This window comes from Mchenga conophoros, linkage group LG22 (assembly GCF_057382185.1).
Source record: "Mchenga conophoros isolate Kocher_MC1m ecotype Shallow Benthic linkage group LG22, M_conophoros_male_GT1.1, whole genome shotgun sequence".
NCBI lineage: Eukaryota > Metazoa > Chordata > Actinopteri > Cichliformes > Cichlidae > Mchenga > Mchenga conophoros.
The window spans coordinates 27,375,443-27,395,438 of NC_140546.1; the positions used below are offsets into that span (position 1 = coordinate 27,375,443).

Genomic DNA, 19,996 nt, shown 5'->3' on the forward strand with positions numbered 1-19,996 from the left:
CAACTATTTTCACGGTTGTTGTGGTCGTGATAATTTTGTGAGGCCACATCGAAAAGGCTCGGATGAGCTTTTCAAAGTTCTACAAGTTGTGCCTCCATCGCTTGTGTCCAGATCACACGCTGCACAGCCGTGCTGCTCCGTCTTTTTCACGGCGTTTACGTGTTTGCGCGCGAGCAGTGTGAGCGCCTGTGGTGACACCTTCACGAGCGATTGATGATCGGGAGCTGGTCGTGAGGTGTTAATCACTTCTCGTTACCCCACGTATACTACACGATGAAGGCCAAAATCGGTCCGATCACTCAAAAATCGGCTCAAAATGGGCCTAAAACCACACAGTGTGAGCCCAGCGTTAGAGCAGCAATGTTTGTTCCCCTCAGAGAAAGGGAAGAATGGGAAAAGGAAAACACCTGGCTGGAAAAAGTTAATATGGGCATGTGCAGTGAATATCAGCGCTATGTGGCCAGAAGTGTGATAATATAATTTATTTTGTGTAATAAACGACTGCAAGGATAGATGATTACAACAAATAGATGACTAATACATAAAAGTAATACATAGATGAATAATGATGATGAGTTAAGATGCGTAATCATGGGAACAAGCGGGTTTTCAAACGGGAGCAGCTGATTAGCATTAGAAAAGCTGAAATAATATTTCAACTGAAGCCGATTGTACTAAATGCACTAAATGTGCACTGTTACAAGAATATTTTTCTTTCTATTGTTTTCTATTATTTTAAGTTAAGCAGGACAGAATTCTTTTAAAGAAATATTTACTTATATTCTCAAAAGTTAAGCATGACAGGCTTCTGTTTAAGAAAGAGACCTGTTTTACTGTGTTAATGTTGTCATTTTGAGCTAAAAATAAATGGCTAAATGATCATTTGTTTCACATGTGTTCATATCACAAAGAATACACATCTACTTAAATCAAATTCAAGTCAAAGGGTTAAAAAAAATAATTTCACACACAAAAAAAGAGCTAGAAAATTCACCACACTGGGAAGGGTGAAGACAACTGGGTTGCCCGGCCCTGGCCACGAGGTGTCCCTTATTTATTTTTCAGGGAGTTGGCAACCCTAGTCATATTACTCATATTTTCCTCACATCGCCCAGTCCTAATTTCTAGCACACACTACAACAGGCAATAGAGTATACTATACAGAAACATCTGTGCTGAGGAATGGCCTGGAAGTCCCAAGGTCAAAATGGGAGATGCCAGCTAAGGTGGTCGAGAATGACTGAGCTAAGATCCTGTGGGACTTCCAGATACGGACAAAGTGGTGGTGGCTAACCAGCGGGACGTAGTCATACAAGCTAGCCCTCCCGATTTTTCCGGGAGAATCCCGAATTTCAGTGCCCGTCCCGAAAATCTCCCGGTGTCACCATTCTACCGAATTTCTCCCGATTTTCCACCCGGACAACAAAATTGAAAAACCATATCCCAGATTGGCCCAGCTAATTCCAGCTTCCAACTACTACTACTACTGCAGCAACTTAGTTTTAATATTACCCTTATTACTTTTAATTACTCCTTAATTACTTTTAATTACTCCTTTTAATATTACCCTTATTACTCTTTCTGGGTCGCAAAATGAACTATTAAGATATTTTCAGGCCAGAATGTAGCTGCGTAAACTTCAAATATCTGAGCCGGGGAGAACAGCAAACTCCCCGGCAGAGGTCGTGTCACTGTAACTATGACTTTCTGCCAGAAGCTCGAGGCGTCACCAGCAGGCCCCGCCCTCGAGCTGTGACACGTGACCTCTAACCTTCGGTTTCACGTGGTTGAATCGAGGAGGATAGAAACGCGTGGAGCGACCGGAGAGGAGCGATGAAGAAAGCAGGGGGGAAAACAGCGTTGAAGAGGAGTAAAGAAGAGGATGAGGAGCAGAACCAGGTGAGCCACACACACAGGAGGAAAGTGATGAAGATCTGGTAACATGCTAGTAACGAGCTAGCATGCTAACACGGGGCAGGCTGCTGTTTAGCCCTCAGAGCAGACACAGCCATGAGACCGGACCGGGGCGATGCTGCTTCTATAATAAACACAGAACTATCCTCTGTGCACATGTGTGATGTCAGTCTCGGGTTAGGGCTCCGTTATAATGTCGGAGTTTTAAACGGAAGACCTCCTCAACTCAGATTTTAACTCGCATTGTCGGAGCAACCTCACCGACCCAGAGCTAACGATCCAACATGGAAGCAGTGACGCAAATGGCAGTAAAACTGTGACGGAACGAGTCAAAGGAGCTTGCAAAGAAAAGCGTCTGGACTTCTTTAAGTTGCTTGAAGACGTTTCACCTCTCATCCGAGAAGCTTCTTCAGTTCTATTTGACCTTAGAACTGAAGAAGCTTCTCGGATGAGAGGTGAAACGTCTTCAAGCAACTTAAAGAAGTCCAGACGCTTTTCTTTGCAAGCTCCTTTGACTACGATCACCTGGATGACTGAGAACCTTCAGACATACTGTGATGGAACGAGCACTGCAGCAGGTAGTGTGTCAGAGTACATGTGTACGGTTAGGGTTGCACAGGGTGACGTCAATCCTGAGTAGAGTACATAAGTTTATCCTGATTTGACATGTTTTGGTTTTAGTTGCTGGTTATTCTTTGATTTAAGTGTGTATGATCACTCACAGAATCATTCGCACATGCTATTAGCTTGTGCGAATGATTCATAGGTTTTATTTTTCTGCTCTTTAATTACACTCTTCTTGGAAATCTCAGCAAAAAACTGATGGTTTTTTAATTGAGTAATTCTGGGTTTTCCTTCTCAGATCTTCAACTTTAACAGGAAACCTGCTGATGAAGATAAGGATGATGATTTATCAGATAGCGAGGACAGTGTCTACTCAGGACTGGAGGATTCTGGGAGTGACTCTGAGGAGGAAGAGGGATCTGATGACGATGAGGAAGAGGGATCTGATGACAATGACGACAAGGTAAAGTGTAAGCAGATAAGAGGGGTTTTAATTCTGTGTTGGTCTGACTGCTGATTGGTTGCTGTTAAAAGTGTCCTCAGTGTTCTGCTGCAGAACATCACCTGAACTTTGTTCCATCTGTAGATGAAGGAAAAAAAAGAGGGAGAAGTGAGTGAAGAAAAGAAGAAACATGAGTATGAACACGATTCTTCAGATGAAGAGGTGATCTAAACTTATTCATTTGTGTGCTTGTCATTACTTTTCTTATGCTTGTCTGGTGTATTGTATGCAATTTTAGCCACATGTACACTAATAAAAAGCTGGGAGATTTTTGCTCCTGGTGAAGCTCAGAGTTCTCTGTTTCACCCGATGTTGACCTTTATTAGCCTGAAAAAGCTGTGATGAGAATCCCTGCTCCCCCAGGTGTCGTTCTCAAGGGGTCTGGGATTTAGGGCCCACCCATAGCTTGTGCTGGTTGGCCATCCACCCGCTGCCTCTGGCCCCTGTCACACCTACCCTTGACTGTGGGAGCTCTGTCCATAGTTCCTTGGTTGGAGTAGACACACGGTTGTCATCTGAATGTGTGGCCTTGGGTCTTCAGCGGCTTTCTTCTGTCTTTTACCAACCTGGCCTTGACCTAACATAATATCCATAAAAATAATACTATTAATACTAAAAGAAAAAAGATTAACAAGAGAGCCTTCAGAGAATCCATAGTGCTGTTTTTGTGAAAACAAATGTATTTGGTACAACAACGCATTCGGATCATGCCTGCCAGACAGGACCGGTGTTTTACCAAAACAAAAAAATTATGTCCTTCCTGCACATTAAACACTGCTTTATTCAATAGCTCTGACATTAGCAACATCCTGTCTCAGAGTGATGCTGAAAAACTAGTTCATGCATTTATTATTTCTAGGTTGGACTACTGTAATTCATTATTATCAGGATGTCCTAAAAGCTCCGTGAAAAGCCTTCAATCGTTCCAAAATGCTACAGTAAGAAAACTTACAGGGACTAAAAAGAGAGAGTATATTTCTCCCATACTGGCTTCTCTTCTTTGGCTCCTGTTAAATCCATAACCAAATTTAACATAATCAACATTTGCCTTGTGATATATGTGAGCATAACTAAGACAAATCCCTGTCAGTGTTCCTGTTAAAGTGGCTACAATACAACATGTTTTGTACAGGATACATGTTTCTTTACACATGTTCTGATTGGTGCATTTGCTTCTTTTATGTTCTCCTCTCCATCCTGTGGTGGTTTCTCATGCTCACATTGTTCTTCAGGATATCAGGAACACAGTGGGGAACATTCCTATGGAGTGGTACAAAGATTTCCCTCACATTGGGTACAATCTGGATGGGAAAAAAATCTACAAGCCTATAAGGAACAAGGATGAGCTTGATGACTTCTTGGATAAGATGGAGAACCCGGAGTACTGGTGAGCAGTTAGCATGATGCTAACTTCTTCATAGGTTTGATAGGGAATGCTGATGAAGCTAACAGGTTGCTGTCTGCAGGAGAACGGTGCATGACAAGCAGACAGGAAGTGACGTTGTGCTGTCCGATGATCAGGTGGAGCTGGTGAACCGTCTGCAGAGAGGACAGTTTGGAGATGTCAACTTCAATGAGTGCGAGGTATGCCCTCACACAGTGACACCGGGGTTCTGTTCACTAGCCTCGCATTTACCTGCTTGATCCACCCTTTAGTAACCACATGTCCCCCACATGTCCCAGACCAGCTAGAAGAAGTGAGTGTGGCTTAAAAATGTAGAACACGCTGGCTACCTGTCTCTTTACCCCTCTTCCGCAGCCAATGGTAGAATTCTTCAGCAGCGACGTGATGATTCATCCCGTCACCAACAGACCCGCAGACAAACGCAGCTTTATCCCCTCGCTCACAGAGAAGGAGAAGGTAATGCACCTGACTCACTTGACTTACCTGGCTGTTCTCAGCTGTCTGTCACTCACCTGTCTGACTTGCCTGTCTGCAGGTGTCCAAACTGGTCCATGCCATAAAAATGGGTTGGATCAAACCCAGGCGGGTAGAGGATGATGGCAGGGGGCGGTATTACAACTTGTGGGCCAGCGAAGACTCTTCCATTCTGGCCAGACATAAGATGCACCTGCCCGCCCCCAAAATCCCTTTACCTGGTCACCATGAGTCCTACAACCCACCGCCCGAGTATCTGTTTACTGACGAGGAGGTTTGTCAATGCGTTGCCTCACCTGGTTTCTGTTCAGAGGATAGATAGAACTGCATTCAAAGACACATTTTTCTTCCCCCCCATCTGTCTGTCCTCACTTGCCTCACCTGTCTGCAGCGAGCACTGTGGGAGCAACAGGATCCAGCAGACAGAAAGTTGCCGTTTGTTCCAAGGAAGTACTCGAGCCTCCGTCAGGTTCCAGCATTTTCTCAATTCATCCACGAGAGGTTTGAGCGCTGCCTGGACCTTTATCTGTGCCCACGACAGAGGAAGATTAGGGTAACCTTTCTCAGTCTGTCCTACTACCTAAAGCTGGAGCTGCCCTTTTAGGCATGCAGTTTAAATAATTTCCTGTTTGTCTGCATGTAGGTGAATGTGAATCCAGAGGATCTGATTCCCCAACTTCCCAAACCAAAGGACCTTCAGCCATTTCCCACCACACGGTCGCTGGTACAGCACACACACCTGAACACATGCACACAAACAAAGTGGTGAACCCTTTCTCACATCTTTTATCTGTGTGTTCAGGTCTATCGAGGTCACAGCGGTCTGGTTCGCTCTATCAGTGTGTCTCCATCGGGACAGTGGCTTGCCTCAGGTAACCTCAGCTTGTCCCACTCACACATCAATAGAAACTGTTGACATCGTGACGGAGTGGTGTAAAGCTCACAGTGAGAGTCAAGTGTTTGATCCCAGGCAGGGTTGTTGACCGACCAGTCTACACACCTGCACCACAGAGTGTGTAAAAGATGCAGGCAGCTTCATTGATTGAGTCTCAAGATGAGCATTCTGTTGTTACTGTTTTAAAACCAGACATGATGACAGTTCCACACAGAGACCTCAGCCTGATAATCTCAAATTGTGTCTGTGCACAAAGCAGCTTTATTCTGTGTGGTCTTATCCATTTACACTTTCCTTGGTGTATTTATTGGAAAGGCGGAGTCCAGTTGTCTTTGAATTAGTATCAGGAAATAAGTATTTGATTCAGGAGTCTGTGTTTTGTAAAGACCGACTGTACTGCCACAGAGTATCCATGATAATGCTTTTCACGACTCTGTCTTTGAAATTCTTCCTAAAAACAACCTGTTTTGGATTTTTTAAATTTTTTTTTAAACTCCATATTCATTTTTATCTTCTTTTCTTTGAGTTTTCTGTGTTGTGGTCAGAGCACTTCCTGAAAACCCAGTTTGAAGGTGATGTTTAAATAAAACATGCATCCTTTGGATGGGTTCATTGAGTGTGGGCGGGACTGTAATCTCTCTCCTCCCTGTTCACAGGAAGTGATGATGGCTCTGTCAGATTCTGGGAGGTCTGTTCGTCTCGTTGTATGAAGACGGTCCAGGTGGGCGGAGCTGTGAAGAGCGTTGCCTGGAACCCAAATCCGTCTGTCTGTTTGCTGGCTGTTGCCCTGTGAGCACCTCTCTGTCTCTCTCTCTTTCTCCGTCTGCCTGTGACATTCAGTTTTATTTGTATAGCACAACATCACAACAGCATTTGCTTCATGGTGCTGTGCATTCTAAGGTAAAGATCCTACAGCAGCAGTGGGGGCAACTCCAGGTCCTGCAGGTTTTAGATATTACCCTGGGTCAGCACACCTGAATCACATGATTAGTTCGTTCTCAAGCCTCTGGAGAATTTAGCCATTTGAATCAACTGTGTTGGATCAAGGACACATCTAAAACCTGCAGGACACTGGCCTTCGAGGCCTGGGGTTGCCCACCCCTGTCCTACAGTAATACAAAGAATATCCCATCAATCACATAACCCCTGGAGCGAGATGGGGATAAATATGTCATATGAGGAAGAGAGCATGTATTAATAATTTAATTCAGTGATTTCTAATGATGGTTTAAACTGGGTTTTTTGTTGTTGTGGACATCCAACTTTATGAGCACGATTGCAGCGTAACTAAGGAAGGATTCAGGGTCACCTGATCCAGACCTAACTATATGCTTTATCAAGAAGAAAACTTTTAAGCCTAATGTTAAAAGTAGAGTGTTTCTCTCTCCTGAATCCAAACTGGGAGCTGGTTCCACAGAGGGAGATCTGAAAGCTTAAGGATCTGCCTCCCATTATACTTTTAAATACTCTAGAAACAAGCAGGATTTTAAACTCTTCCCTCCTCTCCCACTGATGTGATCCTGTCCCTCTGTTTCTCTCTGGTTTCAGGGACTCTGTGGTCTTGATCCTGTCTCCCTCTCTGGCAGATAAACAGGTCATCTTGTCGTCAGAACGACTCCTCAGTGCCCAGCAGGAGGGGGAGGAGCCAGCAGAAGGAAATGGGTCTGTTGTCTGGAGCGAGGCTGAGGGGGAAGAGCTAAACCAGGGGCTCCGCCTCAAAATCCAACACCCCAAAGTGAGAAAACCACCTGATTGGTTGATTTATTCATTTGTTTTTAAACCCCCCCACTCTGATCCACATCTGGCCTAATCGCTGTTGATCTCTGCAGGCTGTTCACCAGGTGGTGTGGCATGCTAAAGGAGACTACCTAGCATCAGTGATGCCAGATAACACAAGCCACCTGCAGGTGTATATCCACCAGCTGAGCCGGAGGCGGAGTCAGAACCCCTTCAGCAGGAACAAAGGCCTGGTCCAGTGCATATCCTTCCACCCAATCAGGCCCTATTTCTTTGTGGCCACACAGCGCTCGATCCGCATCTACAACCTCGTCAAACAAGAAATGACTAAAAAACTCCAAACCAACTCCAAGTGGATCTCCAGCATGGCTGTCCATCCAGGAGGTAACCGCACCCCAGTCCCCCACACACAAGTCTTAAAGGCTCCAATAAACCCGCCGCAATGGTCATTTCGCTCGCCGCAGTTGCTTCGTCCTAAAGTCATTTGTATTTATACGAGCAGTATTCTCTTCACAGCTGTCCCACCTGTCTGTTCGTGTGTCTGCAGGTGATCATGTGATCTGTGGGAGTTATGACTGTAAGCTGAGCTGGTTTGACCTCGATCTGTCAACTAAACCCTACAAGATGCTCCGGTACGTACCTGCCAGTCACTCTGATCATCTGAGTTTAACCCTTTTAGACATGAGCTGTCAACATTACCACTTTGTTAATTGTTACAATGGAAGCAATGTCTTGGTCAGCTACAGGTGACCTTGAGTGCTCCTGTCTTCGTTCAGACCTGATCTCCAGAATGGGGGTCAGGGTTTCTTCAAATGGTGGCTGTACTTAGTAACTCTCAAGATTACAAATATTGCAGGTTTATGCAGTCCCCTACAGAAGGTGGTGTTGTTAGAGTGATTATCTAACACAGCTTGACTAGACTTTGTCAGAAGTTATAAATTAAGTAGATTCACAGACAGCTGCATCAATGCTGAGTAAAGGGAAAGCACAGGTGGGTTAAGAGTTAACAAGTGAATATTTTTAAGATTAATTACAGATTTGGAGGTTTACTGCTCTTTACACACCTAAATTTAACAAGTGTTTTGTGAGTTTGAGTTGTCCTGGGTAATTACCATCACTGTTTATGCTCTCTTTATATTAGACACTATACAGCTGGTATGAAAGTGGAATTCAGTGCATGAATCTAAAATAATTCATATCTGCTACATTTGACGTGCCTAACTCTGACAATGAAACCACAACCACTGTGCAACAGTCACACAAGCTGTGACTGTTATGAAAATCACAATGTCACATGTATAGACCTAAGCACTCAGCTGGTAGATGATACTACAGTTTTCCTCAAAAGGTCAGAACAAATCCCTCTTGTCATCAATAAAATCCACATATTTTCTGAAGTGTCTGGTTTACATTTAAACCCTAAGAAAAGTGTGAATTACTCTATTCAGAACTGCCATGTAGTTTATTTGTATGGTATCCCGGTTTTAAAATGATTATAGCTCTTTATTTTATTTTATAATGCTCCCTCTTGTGTTCAGCTTGTATTTTTCACATTTTATACATTGATGCCAACAGAATTTTGCATAGCCAGAGCTGATTTGTACATAAAGCAGCATTGTTTAAATTGACAAAAAAAAAGAAAGATCTGCAGTGCCTTCACAGTCCAGCAGGTGCAGCAGTTCAGGAAATTAGATTTCAGTCAGACGTGCACCAGGAAGGTGAGGAGTTTAAATCCTGCTGAGCAAACAAAGACCTTACCTGAGTCTCACCTCAAACAAATCAGAGCTGTGATTGGTTCAGAGTGGTCTCAAAGCATGTGTACTCAGTCATGACGCTGACATTGGTGTGTCATCATTGATTTTTGAATACTACATATTGATCAGATGTTGTTTTCTTTTGTTTGTTTGTTTTTAATCATTTATCATGTGGTATGGATCACCTTCTCTCTGCAGACACCATAAGAAAGCAGTGAGGGGTGTGGCCTATCACAGACTGTACCCGCTGTTTGCCTCGGCCTCGGATGATGGCTCAGTGATAGTCTGTCACGGGACTGTTTACAAGTAATACACACACACACACACACACACACACACACACACACACACACACACACACACACACACACACACACACACTTTTCCTCCTCTCAGTTACACTCTAACCCCTCCTTCCTACCTCCACAGTGACCTTTTGCAGAATCCACTCATCGTCCCAGTGAAAGTCCTCAGAGGTCATGTGATGACTCATGATCTTGGTGTTCTGGATGTGACCTTTCACCCCACGCAACCCTGGGTCTTCTCCTCTGGCGCTGATGCTACTATCTGCCTCTTCACATAGCAACATGCTTAGCAACCACAGATGCCGTTTTTCTAATGTTTTTACTTTCAGACACAATGTCTTAACATGTGACACCATGAGTCCTTGCCTCACTGGTCTCCTTGCTGTGATGTCAGTTCCTTTTTGAATAAACTGAACTGTTTTTGAGAGTGTGTGTGCGCGCTGTCAGTCTGGTGAAAGGAGCTGATATTGATCAGCAGTGTGACATCCCTTTCCTGTCTAGGGCCATTAAAGATGAATAAAAACATGCATAATTGGCTATTTGTGGGTGATCGATCAGGTTTAAGATGTTAAGTTCAGATATCATGACAGCCATATTTACAGAGTTAGCTGAGGAGCCTGGACCCCCTGTGAACTCCGCCCATCTCACCACAGTTATTCTAGTTTTAGATTTGCTCATTAGCTTGTTTCGAATTAGTTTCTGGAGTGATGATCCAGATCTGTCTGGGTTTTATTTATATTTCAGTGAGAAAATTTCACTCATGTAGTTTTTAGTTCACCGTATAATCAATATGATATGAATAGATTTGTTCAGTTCAGTTTGATGAAGTATTTGATCTAAAATCTAATTAAAACTTGAGAAATTTGCAGTGCAGATGTTTACAAAAATTACAATTTCTAAGAGATTTAATGAAAAACAAGTCTTTTCTGATGATTTATGGTGCTGAGCAGAAGGATAACTCCTGAGTGAATGGGGACTGTATACTGCTAAAGTAGTTATTCTCTGAAAATCTAAGCTAGCTAACAGGTTCAGAGGTCAGTTTGTTTCTCTCATAGTGCTTTGCTGTAAACGGTGTTCTCCTTTCATGAAGGATGCAGTGTCACTAATGTAGGAGGTAAATAAGGGAGCACTGAAGCTAATTTCTTGTGGCGGCAGCGAAGTGAAATTAGCAGTTAGACCCCAGTCTTACTGTTACTTTGTCGATGCTTTTAATTTGAAAGTCCCCTTTCCTTAGCGGATTTGGCGTCAGCCCGTTTCCCTTGGAGCTCTTTCAGTGTAACACCCGATCATGAATCGGAGACTCGTTCCGACGCGCGAGGACTGCGTGTACACGAGCTGCTACTGGTGAGTCTCGACATACCTGCAACAGGTGACGTGCAGGCTCTGTGTCAGAACATTACTTGGCTCCTGAGAATTGTAAACACACGTCTGGTCAAAGCAGCTGCAACTACAATGATTGGCTAGTTCAGATTTCCGTTTAATTTTTAGCGCAGTTTCTTTAAATGTGTCAGTGAGAGAATAAAAATCACAAGAACATTTAAAGGAATAATAATCCTCCTTTAAACAGTGGTAATATCAGGTTATCAACAAACATACAACCGAACTGTATCGAGGCTTCGAAAAAATGTGAAACCCATGTCCACAGTGACATCTGCTGGTCAGTTTGACTATCGCCCCATCTTCTTTAAAGGCCCTTTCATTTATTTTTTATTTTTTTAACAGGTCAGTGATCAAACCTTTATCAATATGATTGTTTTCTGCAGTAAATTGCTATGGTAACATACAAATCCACACATTCATTATCAATTTACATTAAGAATGAATACAACAATCATACTAACAACTTTCTTCTTGTATGTGTATCTGTTGCTGTGTGTTAGTTGCAGAGCTATTGCTGAGGTAAAAGACAATCAGCTGACTCCTAGCTGTTTGGGCTCCTGGTAGGCTGCTTCTTCTGATGGGCTGTGACCTCTTGGGCTTCTTTAAGAGAGCCAGCTGATCTTTGACGTCTTTAGCCTGAGTCCTGGCCAAATGCAGCTCCTTCCGCAGCTTGTTGATTTCAGCTATCAGAGTCATGTTTCCTTCATGATTTTGGTGTAGACCTTTTCGTGCTCCTCTGCAGATTTGGCCAGCCTCATTTTGAGGCCATTTACTGTCCTCTCCTGTTGCTCACACTGGTGACGCAGCGCCTTCTGAACAGTATCATCTGCATTGGTTCTCTCCACCCTTTCAGTCTGCTGGACATATCGAGCGTATAGCATCTGTATGTTGTCCTTCAGGGTTTTAGGCTCCTGGATGAAGCCCACACAGTTGTCCAGGTCTGATTTCAATCGCTGGAGACGCGTCTCCAAATCTTTGACCTTCTGACTCTCTTTGTACATCTCTTTGTCTCTGGTCTTCAGTTTGAGCTTCAGCTCAGAGACGGTGAGCTTCAGCTGAGCATTGCTCTTGTCGGTTTGTATCAGCTCTTCCTCCAGCTGACTGATCCGCTCCTTCTTCACACTGATGTCATGTTGCAGAGGCTCAGTTTTCTGCTTTTCAGCTGGAATTCAAGAACAAACTTCTCCAGTTCCTGATTCTTTCTCTCCTTGTCCTGACTGGTCTTTTCATCTCCAGAGATCTGCCTCTTCAGGTCTTCAATGTCACTCTCCAGGGAGCGGATCAGCCCAAGCAGCCTCTGCCGCTCTTGCTTCAGTTTGTTTATATCAGCGCTCCTGATCTGATATGAAAGGCCCTTTCATATCGGACGTGGCGTGTGCTGCGCTCACTGCTAACTAGAGTGAAGGACCCAAAATATGAACATTTGCATCCTCGAAAGAGTGACCTTTGTCCTCTTAGATGCCGAGTCTTGTCCTGTGGAGATGGCTCTTCTGTGTTGTGCCATGCGTTTATGAAGTGGCTGTTTGGTCTCTCCAATGTAGAGGTCTGGGCATTCCTCGCTACACTGTACAGCATACACCACATTGTTAAGTTTGTGTTTAGGAGTTTTGTCTTTGGGATGAACTAGTTTTTGTTTGAGTGTGTTGCTGGGTCTGAAGTAAACTGGGATGTCATGCTTGGAGAAGACTCTCTGGAGTTTTTCTGATACACCGGCTACGTAGGGAATGACAATGTTGTTGCATTTTTCTTTCTTATCCTCCCTCGCTGGTGCCTGATCTTCTTTTCTGTGCATCTTTGCAGACTTGATGAAAGCCCAATTAGAATAACCGCTTGTTTTAATAGCTTCATTAACATGTGTGTGTTCCTTCTTTTTCACTTCAGGCTTAGAGGGAACATGTTCTCCCTGGTGATGTAGGGTCCTAATTACTCCAAATTTGTGTTCCAGAGGGTGGTGGGAGTCAAAGAGGAGGTACTGGTCCGTGTGTGTGGGCTTCCAGTAAACTTCAATGTTGAGGTTTCCATTCTCTTCAATGCGCACGGCGCAGTCCAGGAAAGGCAAACATCGTATCTGTATCTGGAAGGTCGCCGGTTCGATCCCCGGGCTCTCTGTCCTGGCCGTTGTGTCCTTGGGCAAGACACTTTACCCTACCGCCTACTGGTGTTAGCCAGAGGGGCCGATGGCGCGATATGGCAGCCTCGCTTCTGTCAGTCTGTCCCAGGGCAGCTGTGGCTACAACTGTAGCTTGCCTCCACCAGTGTGTGAATGTGAGAGTGAATGAATAGTGGCATTGTAAAGCGCTTTGGGTGCCTTGAAAAGCGCTATATAAATGCAATCTATTATTATTATTATTACATCAAAGGACACCATGGTTTCATCTGGATCCAGGGTAAGTTTCTGGACCTTGTCGGTGAAGTCGGTGGAGTTCTTGATGTGATATGTGGTGGTCCCCACCAGAGGTGCTAAAATGGTAGCTAGGTGTTTTGAAATGTTGTAAGTAGCTGAGTTTATGCTGCTAACAATGGGTCTGAGTGGGACACCTTCTTTGTGGATCTTAGGAAGTCCATAAATGCAGGGTATGGCATCCCCTGGGTTTAGGCGATGATATAAAGGGCGCTCAATGATTTTGTCCTTTTCAAGGTCTTGAAGGCAAGCTATAACTTTCTTTTTGTAGCTGCTTGTGGGGTCTCGCTTTAAGGCTTCGTAGGTATTTTTGTCACTGAGGAGAGTAGTGATCTTTGTGTGGTAATCTGTTGTGTTTAGGACCACGGTGCACCTTCCTTTGTCAGCTGGTGATGTTGTGGTCTATGCTCAGGGAAGCGACGGCCTTCTTTTCTTGTATTGTGAGTAGAGCTGGGCGATATGAGATTTTTTCATATCACGATATGTTTTTTTCATTTTAGGCGATAACGATATCTATCACGATATAAGCCAAATAACTATATTTGTAAGATTTAAATGTGCCGTTGCTCACAAGTAAAATGTGAAATAATCAGCAGCTTGTTTTTATTTAAATATTTATTTCCCATAATAAGTTCAACAGGGTAGATGTACTTAAGGAACATGAGACTTTTTCAGATAAATAAAGGCAAATATTGCAAACTACACAAAAGGCAGCCACTAAAGCGTTTAAGTTTCAAAATAGAACAAACGAAACAAAATATTAATTCTAAAAATAAATCTTAGTTTGTTTTACAGAAGATCAGACAAAACTGACTAACTTTTGTCAATATCAAATAAACTGAGAACTAAAAGGAAATTCTCAATCTCTCCTTGTTGTATAGCTGAGCTTTTCAAACAGTTTTAACAGTTACTTTAGTCTGACAAAAGCCGAATGACGAATTAGCGCTTCCAGTCAGAGACTGAGGCTACGTCCACACGTACACGGGTATTTTTGAAAACGGAGATTTTCCGTTTTCGTTTTAAAAAATAATCCCGTCCACACATAAAGGCAGAAATGAAGGAAAACGCTGCTATGAACATGCCAAAGCAGCAGGTGGCGCTAGATTCCTAACCGTGCAGAAATGTTGGCCAATCAGAAGTCTAGAAGCCTCGGTGGGAAAAAGTAAACAAAGCTGGGGCATAGAAGCAGAACCGAGTCGTATGTGTGGACGGACAGTAACTGTGTGTATATGTAAGCATTTAAACACTGCAGAGAGTAGAATTAACAGTAACAGTATTGTAGAAATCCATTTCACCGAAAAATTACGTGGCGCACAGTGTGACGCATGCACCAGTTTATTGTATTTCCAGACTTGCTTTCGGCACAATTTACAGTGCACGCTACTCTGTTTTTTTGTCAGACTTGAAATAGCCGAAATACCTTCACACTACGGAACTTCTATGGCTCTTCCGTTCGACAATTTCTCCGGCATTGGAACCATCATCTGTTTTCTCTTCGGTCACGCTCATTTCCTCCATTACGTGCTGGCTCCATTACCCGCTGGCTGCTTCCCAAACAAACACACGTGCGGCTTGGCACTTGTGCTGTACGTAACAAGTCACGCGACGTGACGCTGCGGCTGTGATTGGTTCGGCTCTGCGCTACTTAATTTGGATTGGCTGACCTTTTTTTTTTTTTTTTTTTTTTTAAGAGGACAAGAGCGGCGAGGTCTATCGCGATAGCTTAATTTCTCTATCGAGTAAAAGTTATATCGCGATACATATCGTTATCGTTCTATCGCCCAGCTCTAATTGTGAGGTTAGACGGAGGGACTTTGGCACTGGAGAGGGTGGCTGAAACTTTCATCTTGATTTGCTCTGCTTCTGTTTGTGATAATTTATTAATCCGTATGGCGGTTTCTGTGGCTGTGATGAGGTCCACTATGGGCAACTGTTGAGGAGAAATGGCAAAATGGAGTCCTTTGGCTAGCACTTTCTTTTCAGGTTCAGTGAGATTCCGGTTTGAAAAGTTCTTCATCCCTTTTTTCTGACTGTCCTCAGGTGTGTGTTTTTCTCTGTGTTGTGTAGGTTCTGACTGAGGAGTGAATGTTTTTGATAGCAACGTGTGGAATTGGAATTGGAGTTAAAGACTTGGTGAAACATTTTCTATTAGCCATCAATAAAAACGATCATATGGATCAGCAGGACACACTAATCCTTCAGAACTTTCAGGAAGTCCTACAGGCTGACTGTCTGTTGCCCTTCTGTCTGTTCTTGTTCTGCAGTGAAGAAAATGTCTGGAAACTCTGTGACTATGTCAGAAAACAGAGAACCGCACCGCTGGAACATCTGTTTGTGATCTTCATCTCCAATGAGACGAGAACGGTGAGAACCAAATGCCAGTATAATGTCAGATTTAAAATGAAGATGATGGATTTTGTAATTGTATCATCAGATCTGCTGCTCTATGTCAATTAATCCCCGTCTGGTGGTGAGTTGGAGCAGGTGGTGGGGAAACATTTTATTACAGCGATTGGAACATGCTTGTAGGTATTAAACATAATGCACAGCAGTGGTTTGAATCATATCTATGTAATAGATTCCAATTTGTTTATGTACATGGACAGTCCTCTCCACAGACGTCGCCAAGATTAATTATGGAGTTCCACGGGGTTATGTGATAGGAGCATTAAAAGGCATAGCACATATTTTCTCTGCTATGCAGATCACACCTAACTTTATCTACCCATGAAGCCAGATAAAACAGACCAATTAGTTAAACTGCAGGAATGTCTTAAAGACCTGGATGACCTCTAACTTTTCAGCTTCTGAATTTGGTATCTAACAATATGCTTACTCTGGTTGGCATTACCTTGGTCTCCAACACTGTGAGGAATCTTGGAGTCATTTTTGATCAGGATATATCCTTCAGCATGCATATTAAACCAATACGTAGGACTGCTGTCTTGCACTTCAAGAAGTGGCTAAACTAGCTGCTAAATGTCATGATCTAGAGTCCAGATTGACGCAACAGCATACGGATACACGGAATTCCTGAGGGGTCTGGAAGAAATGACAGCATAGGATTTGTGACAAACTTTTTTTGCTCATTGCTGAAGATTGCCAAGAATGTAAACACACACAGTGAAAGGGCCCACTGAGCTATTATTGTTTGCTTCCTGGAGTACCAGGTTAAAAAGCACATAATATGGCAGGCATAGAAACAAAAAGTAACATATGAAGGCTGGACCGTCTTAAGTTAATCACGACTATACCAAAGAAATACAGAAAAAGAGGAAACCGGTCTGAGAGGTTATGAAGAAACTATTATTTTATATACTTTACAATATAAAGTGCCTTCAGGCAAATGTTGTTGGGATTTGTCGCTATATAAATGAAACTGAATGAAATGCGTCTCCTTCAAAGAGTTGCTGGGCTCTCTCTTAGAGATAGAGTTTGGTTATTCGTGAGGGACTCAGAATACAGCCAACTGCTCCTCCACATTGAAATGAGCCAGTTTGAGGTAGTCCGGGCATCCTGCAAGGATGCCTCCTGGATAACTCCCAGGTGAGTTATTCTGCGCATGAAATGCTAGGAGGAGGCAAATTACATTTCAGAGCTGGGTTAGAAACATCTCAGCGCCCCCCTGGATAAGCTAAAGGAGGTGGCTTGGGTGAGGGCTTCTCTGTTCAGACTGCCGCCCCGTAACCCGAATGTGGATAAGTGGCAAAAAATGGATTAAAGGATGGTTCTGTGAAACACCTGTCATGCTCTTTTAGACATCTGTCATTTAAGTTTTACATATATAGCACCAAATCGCAAAAACAAAAGGTGCCTCCAGGTGCTTTATATTCTTAGGTAAAGACCCTACAATAACACATGAACTTCTGTCACATTCTAAAAACATCCACTTGGTTTTTTAGGTTTTTTGAAACATCTCAGGTGAGGTTCTAAAGCTGATGTTCTGTATTTGTTCTCCTTTGAGGTTCCTCTGTGGAAGCAGAAGTCTGGACACGGAGAGCTGCCGGTTATCTGGGTTTGTGATGTCACTGTTAATACTGTGAGAGCACAGACATAAACACAAATGATGTCAAAATGACATTAAAGATAACATTGTTGTTTCAGGACTACCATGTGATCCTGCTGCAGGCAGATCAATCGGACTCTCTAGTGTATGATCTGGATTCAACGCTCTCGTTTCCCTGTAGCCTGAAGCTTTACGCTGCCCAAGCCTTACGCTCAGAGAGTGACATCAGACCAGAATACCACAGGTAAGACACAGCTGAGCATCATGACAGGAAACTACACACACCTGAGTGACATCATAGTTACAATTTCCCCTTCTGTCTGCCAGGAAGTTTCGTGTGGTTCCTGCTGACAGCTTCCTGTTGAACTTCGCATCTGATCGATCTCACATGAGGAACTCTGATGGATCGTGGAAGATGCCTCCCCCTACGTACGCCCCTATATGCACTGCAGGTCACATGACTTCCCAGTTATTAGCGTGTGTAATCGCGTGTACCATTTAGTTATGATGTCATCATACTGGGCTGCGTTTTCCCCTCAGAGTGCCAGATGAACCTAGATGGTTTCATCAACATGGACCCTGCCATCGGCTGGGGTGTGGTCTTCAGCCTTAACCACTTCCTGCAGAGATACATTGGAAGCACCTCATCAGCCTCATCCTCTTCTTCATCAGCAGCAAGATCGTGGTAGTTGTGGTTTTGAGGGGTTTTTTTCGATTGTGGGCTCCAGATGTTTGAAGTGGAATGAAGAGTCCTCCTGCCAGCTGCTGTCCCACATGACCATGTGAAACGAAATTGGTTCTTGTAACTGTTCACCATTGTCCCACCCCCTTATAAAATGCAAGATATTTTGATAGTTGTTCAGCCAAAAACCATCGATGTACATATGAACATATTGATCATTTGATGACTTATTGGTGAACTTGTTGATCAGAAGAGTGCTTTCACCCCGATCAATAAAACTCCATAATGTCTTTGAGCATCTTCAATTCACTGTTAGAATTTAAAAATAAGGAAACAGTAGTAGGTTTCTGTTTGTTTGGGGTACAGTTGGTATGTTTAACATGATTGTCAGTTTCCAGAAATAACATCAGAGGTTTTTGACATCTGCTGCGCCGTTGTCGGGTAGACTAGTGCAGGATTTAGGGACAGCGTTGATGTAGTTCATCACTTGGGCCGCTACAACGAAAATCAGAAGTCAAGGTTGGTTATCATTCGGTTTTCAACAAGATCAGCTTGCGACCAGATCTGGAGAAAAGCTAAAAACTACACCTTCCTGAAGAAAAAACTACCTGAGAGTCACTGAAGATGTCCTCTGCTGACAGAGCACTGCAAGGAAAGAAGGAAAAAGAGCTCACTTTGCCGGGGTCCGTGTGATTATTGAGGGAAAGGAGGTGCACCCACTTCGCCTGAGGATCAAGCAGCACCGGCGCTGATGAGGTATAAAGTTACAGATGTCACATAAGGGATTATCTACAATTTTGAGGTTCAGGCTAAAAGTTGTTAATGTCAGTACTATGTTCACTAAGGGAAGTAAACTGTTCATTATTTTGTGTTAAGGCCACATTGTCTATATCAATTTTTTTCTCTCATTGTCAGGTGTTTAAGAGACACTGTTAAGCGTAAAGCTTTGTTTTTGTTTGCAAATCAACAGAATACTGTCTTTTTTTATTCATCTTTTTCAAGAATCACACTCTGTTTAAAAGGATACTGCTTTTTGGAAAACGCAATGGGACAATGACCTATGGTTTTCAAATGGATCAGAAAGATCGGCAGGAGTTATTACTCTTAAGAACAAATTTAATGGAGGGGGTAACTCTAGCCGGACAAAAACATCTTATTGGATTATTTGCTGATGATGTCATTGTTTTTTTACGAGATCCTGACAAGTGTTTGATGCAACTATTCCATACCTTCGAACACTTATTGGGCTACAAAATTAATGTATCCAAAACACAAATTCTATCATTCAACTATACACCTTCTCAAAAGATTAGAGATGAATATAAACTAAAGTGGCACTTGAATACCATGAAATATTTGGGCATAACCTTGACAAAATCATTATCTGCTATGTTTGACACAAACTACAATCAGGTGGAGGGTAACAAAAGAGACTTAGAACGGTGGTCAACAATACCTACAAATTTTTTACTCTAGAATCCAAATAATAAAGATGAACGTTCTCCCAAGATTGCTTTACATGTTTCAATCACTCCCACTTTCTATACCTCAAAGTAAATTTAAAATATGGGATAAGATGATGTCAAGGTTTATATGGGATGGGAAGAAGCCCAGAACAAGGTTAACAACATTTCAACTCCCGAAGTGTAAGGGAGGGATGGCTTTGCCTAACCTAAGGGAATACTTTTACGCAGCCCAATTTAGACCTCTTGTTTGTTGGTGTAGACCAGATTATGAGGCACGGTGGAAGGAAATTGAGAAAGAAATTGAGGGAAACAAAATTCAAATTTTTATCTCTGACAAACAATGACCTCTTACAAAAGTAGAATGAATCAAATTGTGAAATTTACATTAGACACACAGTAATAGAAAAACATCAGTTAAAAGAACAATTATTTTTGCTGAGATGGTTTAGACACGAAAAAAAAATTAAGCCGGGACAATTGGACCAAACATTCAAACGATGGGAGTTAAAAG

The 19,996-nt window shown here is 42.9% G+C and overlaps 2 protein-coding genes across 3 annotated transcripts; both read left to right on the forward strand.

Annotated features, from left to right (window-relative positions):
- Window positions 1-1,740: 1,740 nt before the first annotated feature.
- bop1 (BOP1 ribosomal biogenesis factor) lies at window positions 1,741-10,089 on the forward strand. Its single transcript, XM_085261395.1, has 16 exons — window positions 1,741-1,899; window positions 2,777-2,941; window positions 3,065-3,142; window positions 4,213-4,367; window positions 4,447-4,564; window positions 4,740-4,841; window positions 4,921-5,133; window positions 5,251-5,412; window positions 5,503-5,583; window positions 5,662-5,731; window positions 6,411-6,543; window positions 7,303-7,489; window positions 7,584-7,875; window positions 8,039-8,123; window positions 9,444-9,551; window positions 9,675-10,089. The coding sequence occupies exons 1-16, from the start codon at window positions 1,834-1,836 to the stop codon at window positions 9,826-9,828; spliced, it is 2,169 nt and encodes a 722-aa protein (XP_085117521.1). The 5' UTR covers window positions 1,741-1,833; the 3' UTR covers window positions 9,829-10,089.
- Window positions 10,090-10,704: 615 nt separating this feature from the next.
- ntaq1 (N-terminal glutamine amidase 1) lies at window positions 10,705-18,991 on the forward strand. 2 transcript variants are annotated; one of them, XM_085261397.1, is made up of 6 exons: window positions 10,705-10,894; window positions 15,596-15,695; window positions 17,296-17,346; window positions 17,436-17,581; window positions 17,665-17,766; window positions 17,878-18,991. In XM_085261397.1, exons 1-6 carry the CDS (start codon window positions 10,839-10,841, stop codon window positions 17,948-17,950), a joined length of 528 nt encoding a protein of 175 aa, XP_085117523.1. In that variant the 5' UTR covers window positions 10,705-10,838; the 3' UTR covers window positions 17,951-18,991. The 2 variants fall into 2 exon arrangements, with proteins under 2 accessions (XP_085117523.1, XP_085117522.1); XM_085261396.1 differs by having other exon boundaries at window positions 10,718-10,894; window positions 17,665-17,789.
- Window positions 18,992-19,996: the final 1,005 nt, after the last annotated feature.

Coding starts and splice junctions, on each gene's coding strand:
- bop1 (XM_085261395.1), top strand. CDS start 1,834: ATGAAGAAAGCAGGGGGGAAAACAGCGTTGAAGAGGAGTAAAGAAGAG. Junction 6,544..7,302: donor TGTTTGCTGGCTGTTGCCCT/GTGAGCACCTCT, acceptor CTCTGGTTTCAG/GGACTCTGTGGTCTTGATCC. Junction 8,124..9,443: donor AAACCCTACAAGATGCTCCG/GTACGTACCTGC, acceptor TTCTCTCTGCAG/ACACCATAAGAAAGCAGTGA.
- ntaq1 (XM_085261396.1), top strand. CDS start 10,839: ATGAATCGGAGACTCGTTCCGACGCGCGAGGACTGCGTGTACACGAGC. Junction 15,696..17,295: donor TCTCCAATGAGACGAGAACG/GTGAGAACCAAA, acceptor TTCTCCTTTGAG/GTTCCTCTGTGGAAGCAGAA. Junction 17,582..17,664: donor ATCAGACCAGAATACCACAG/GTAAGACACAGC, acceptor TCTGTCTGCCAG/GAAGTTTCGTGTGGTTCCTG.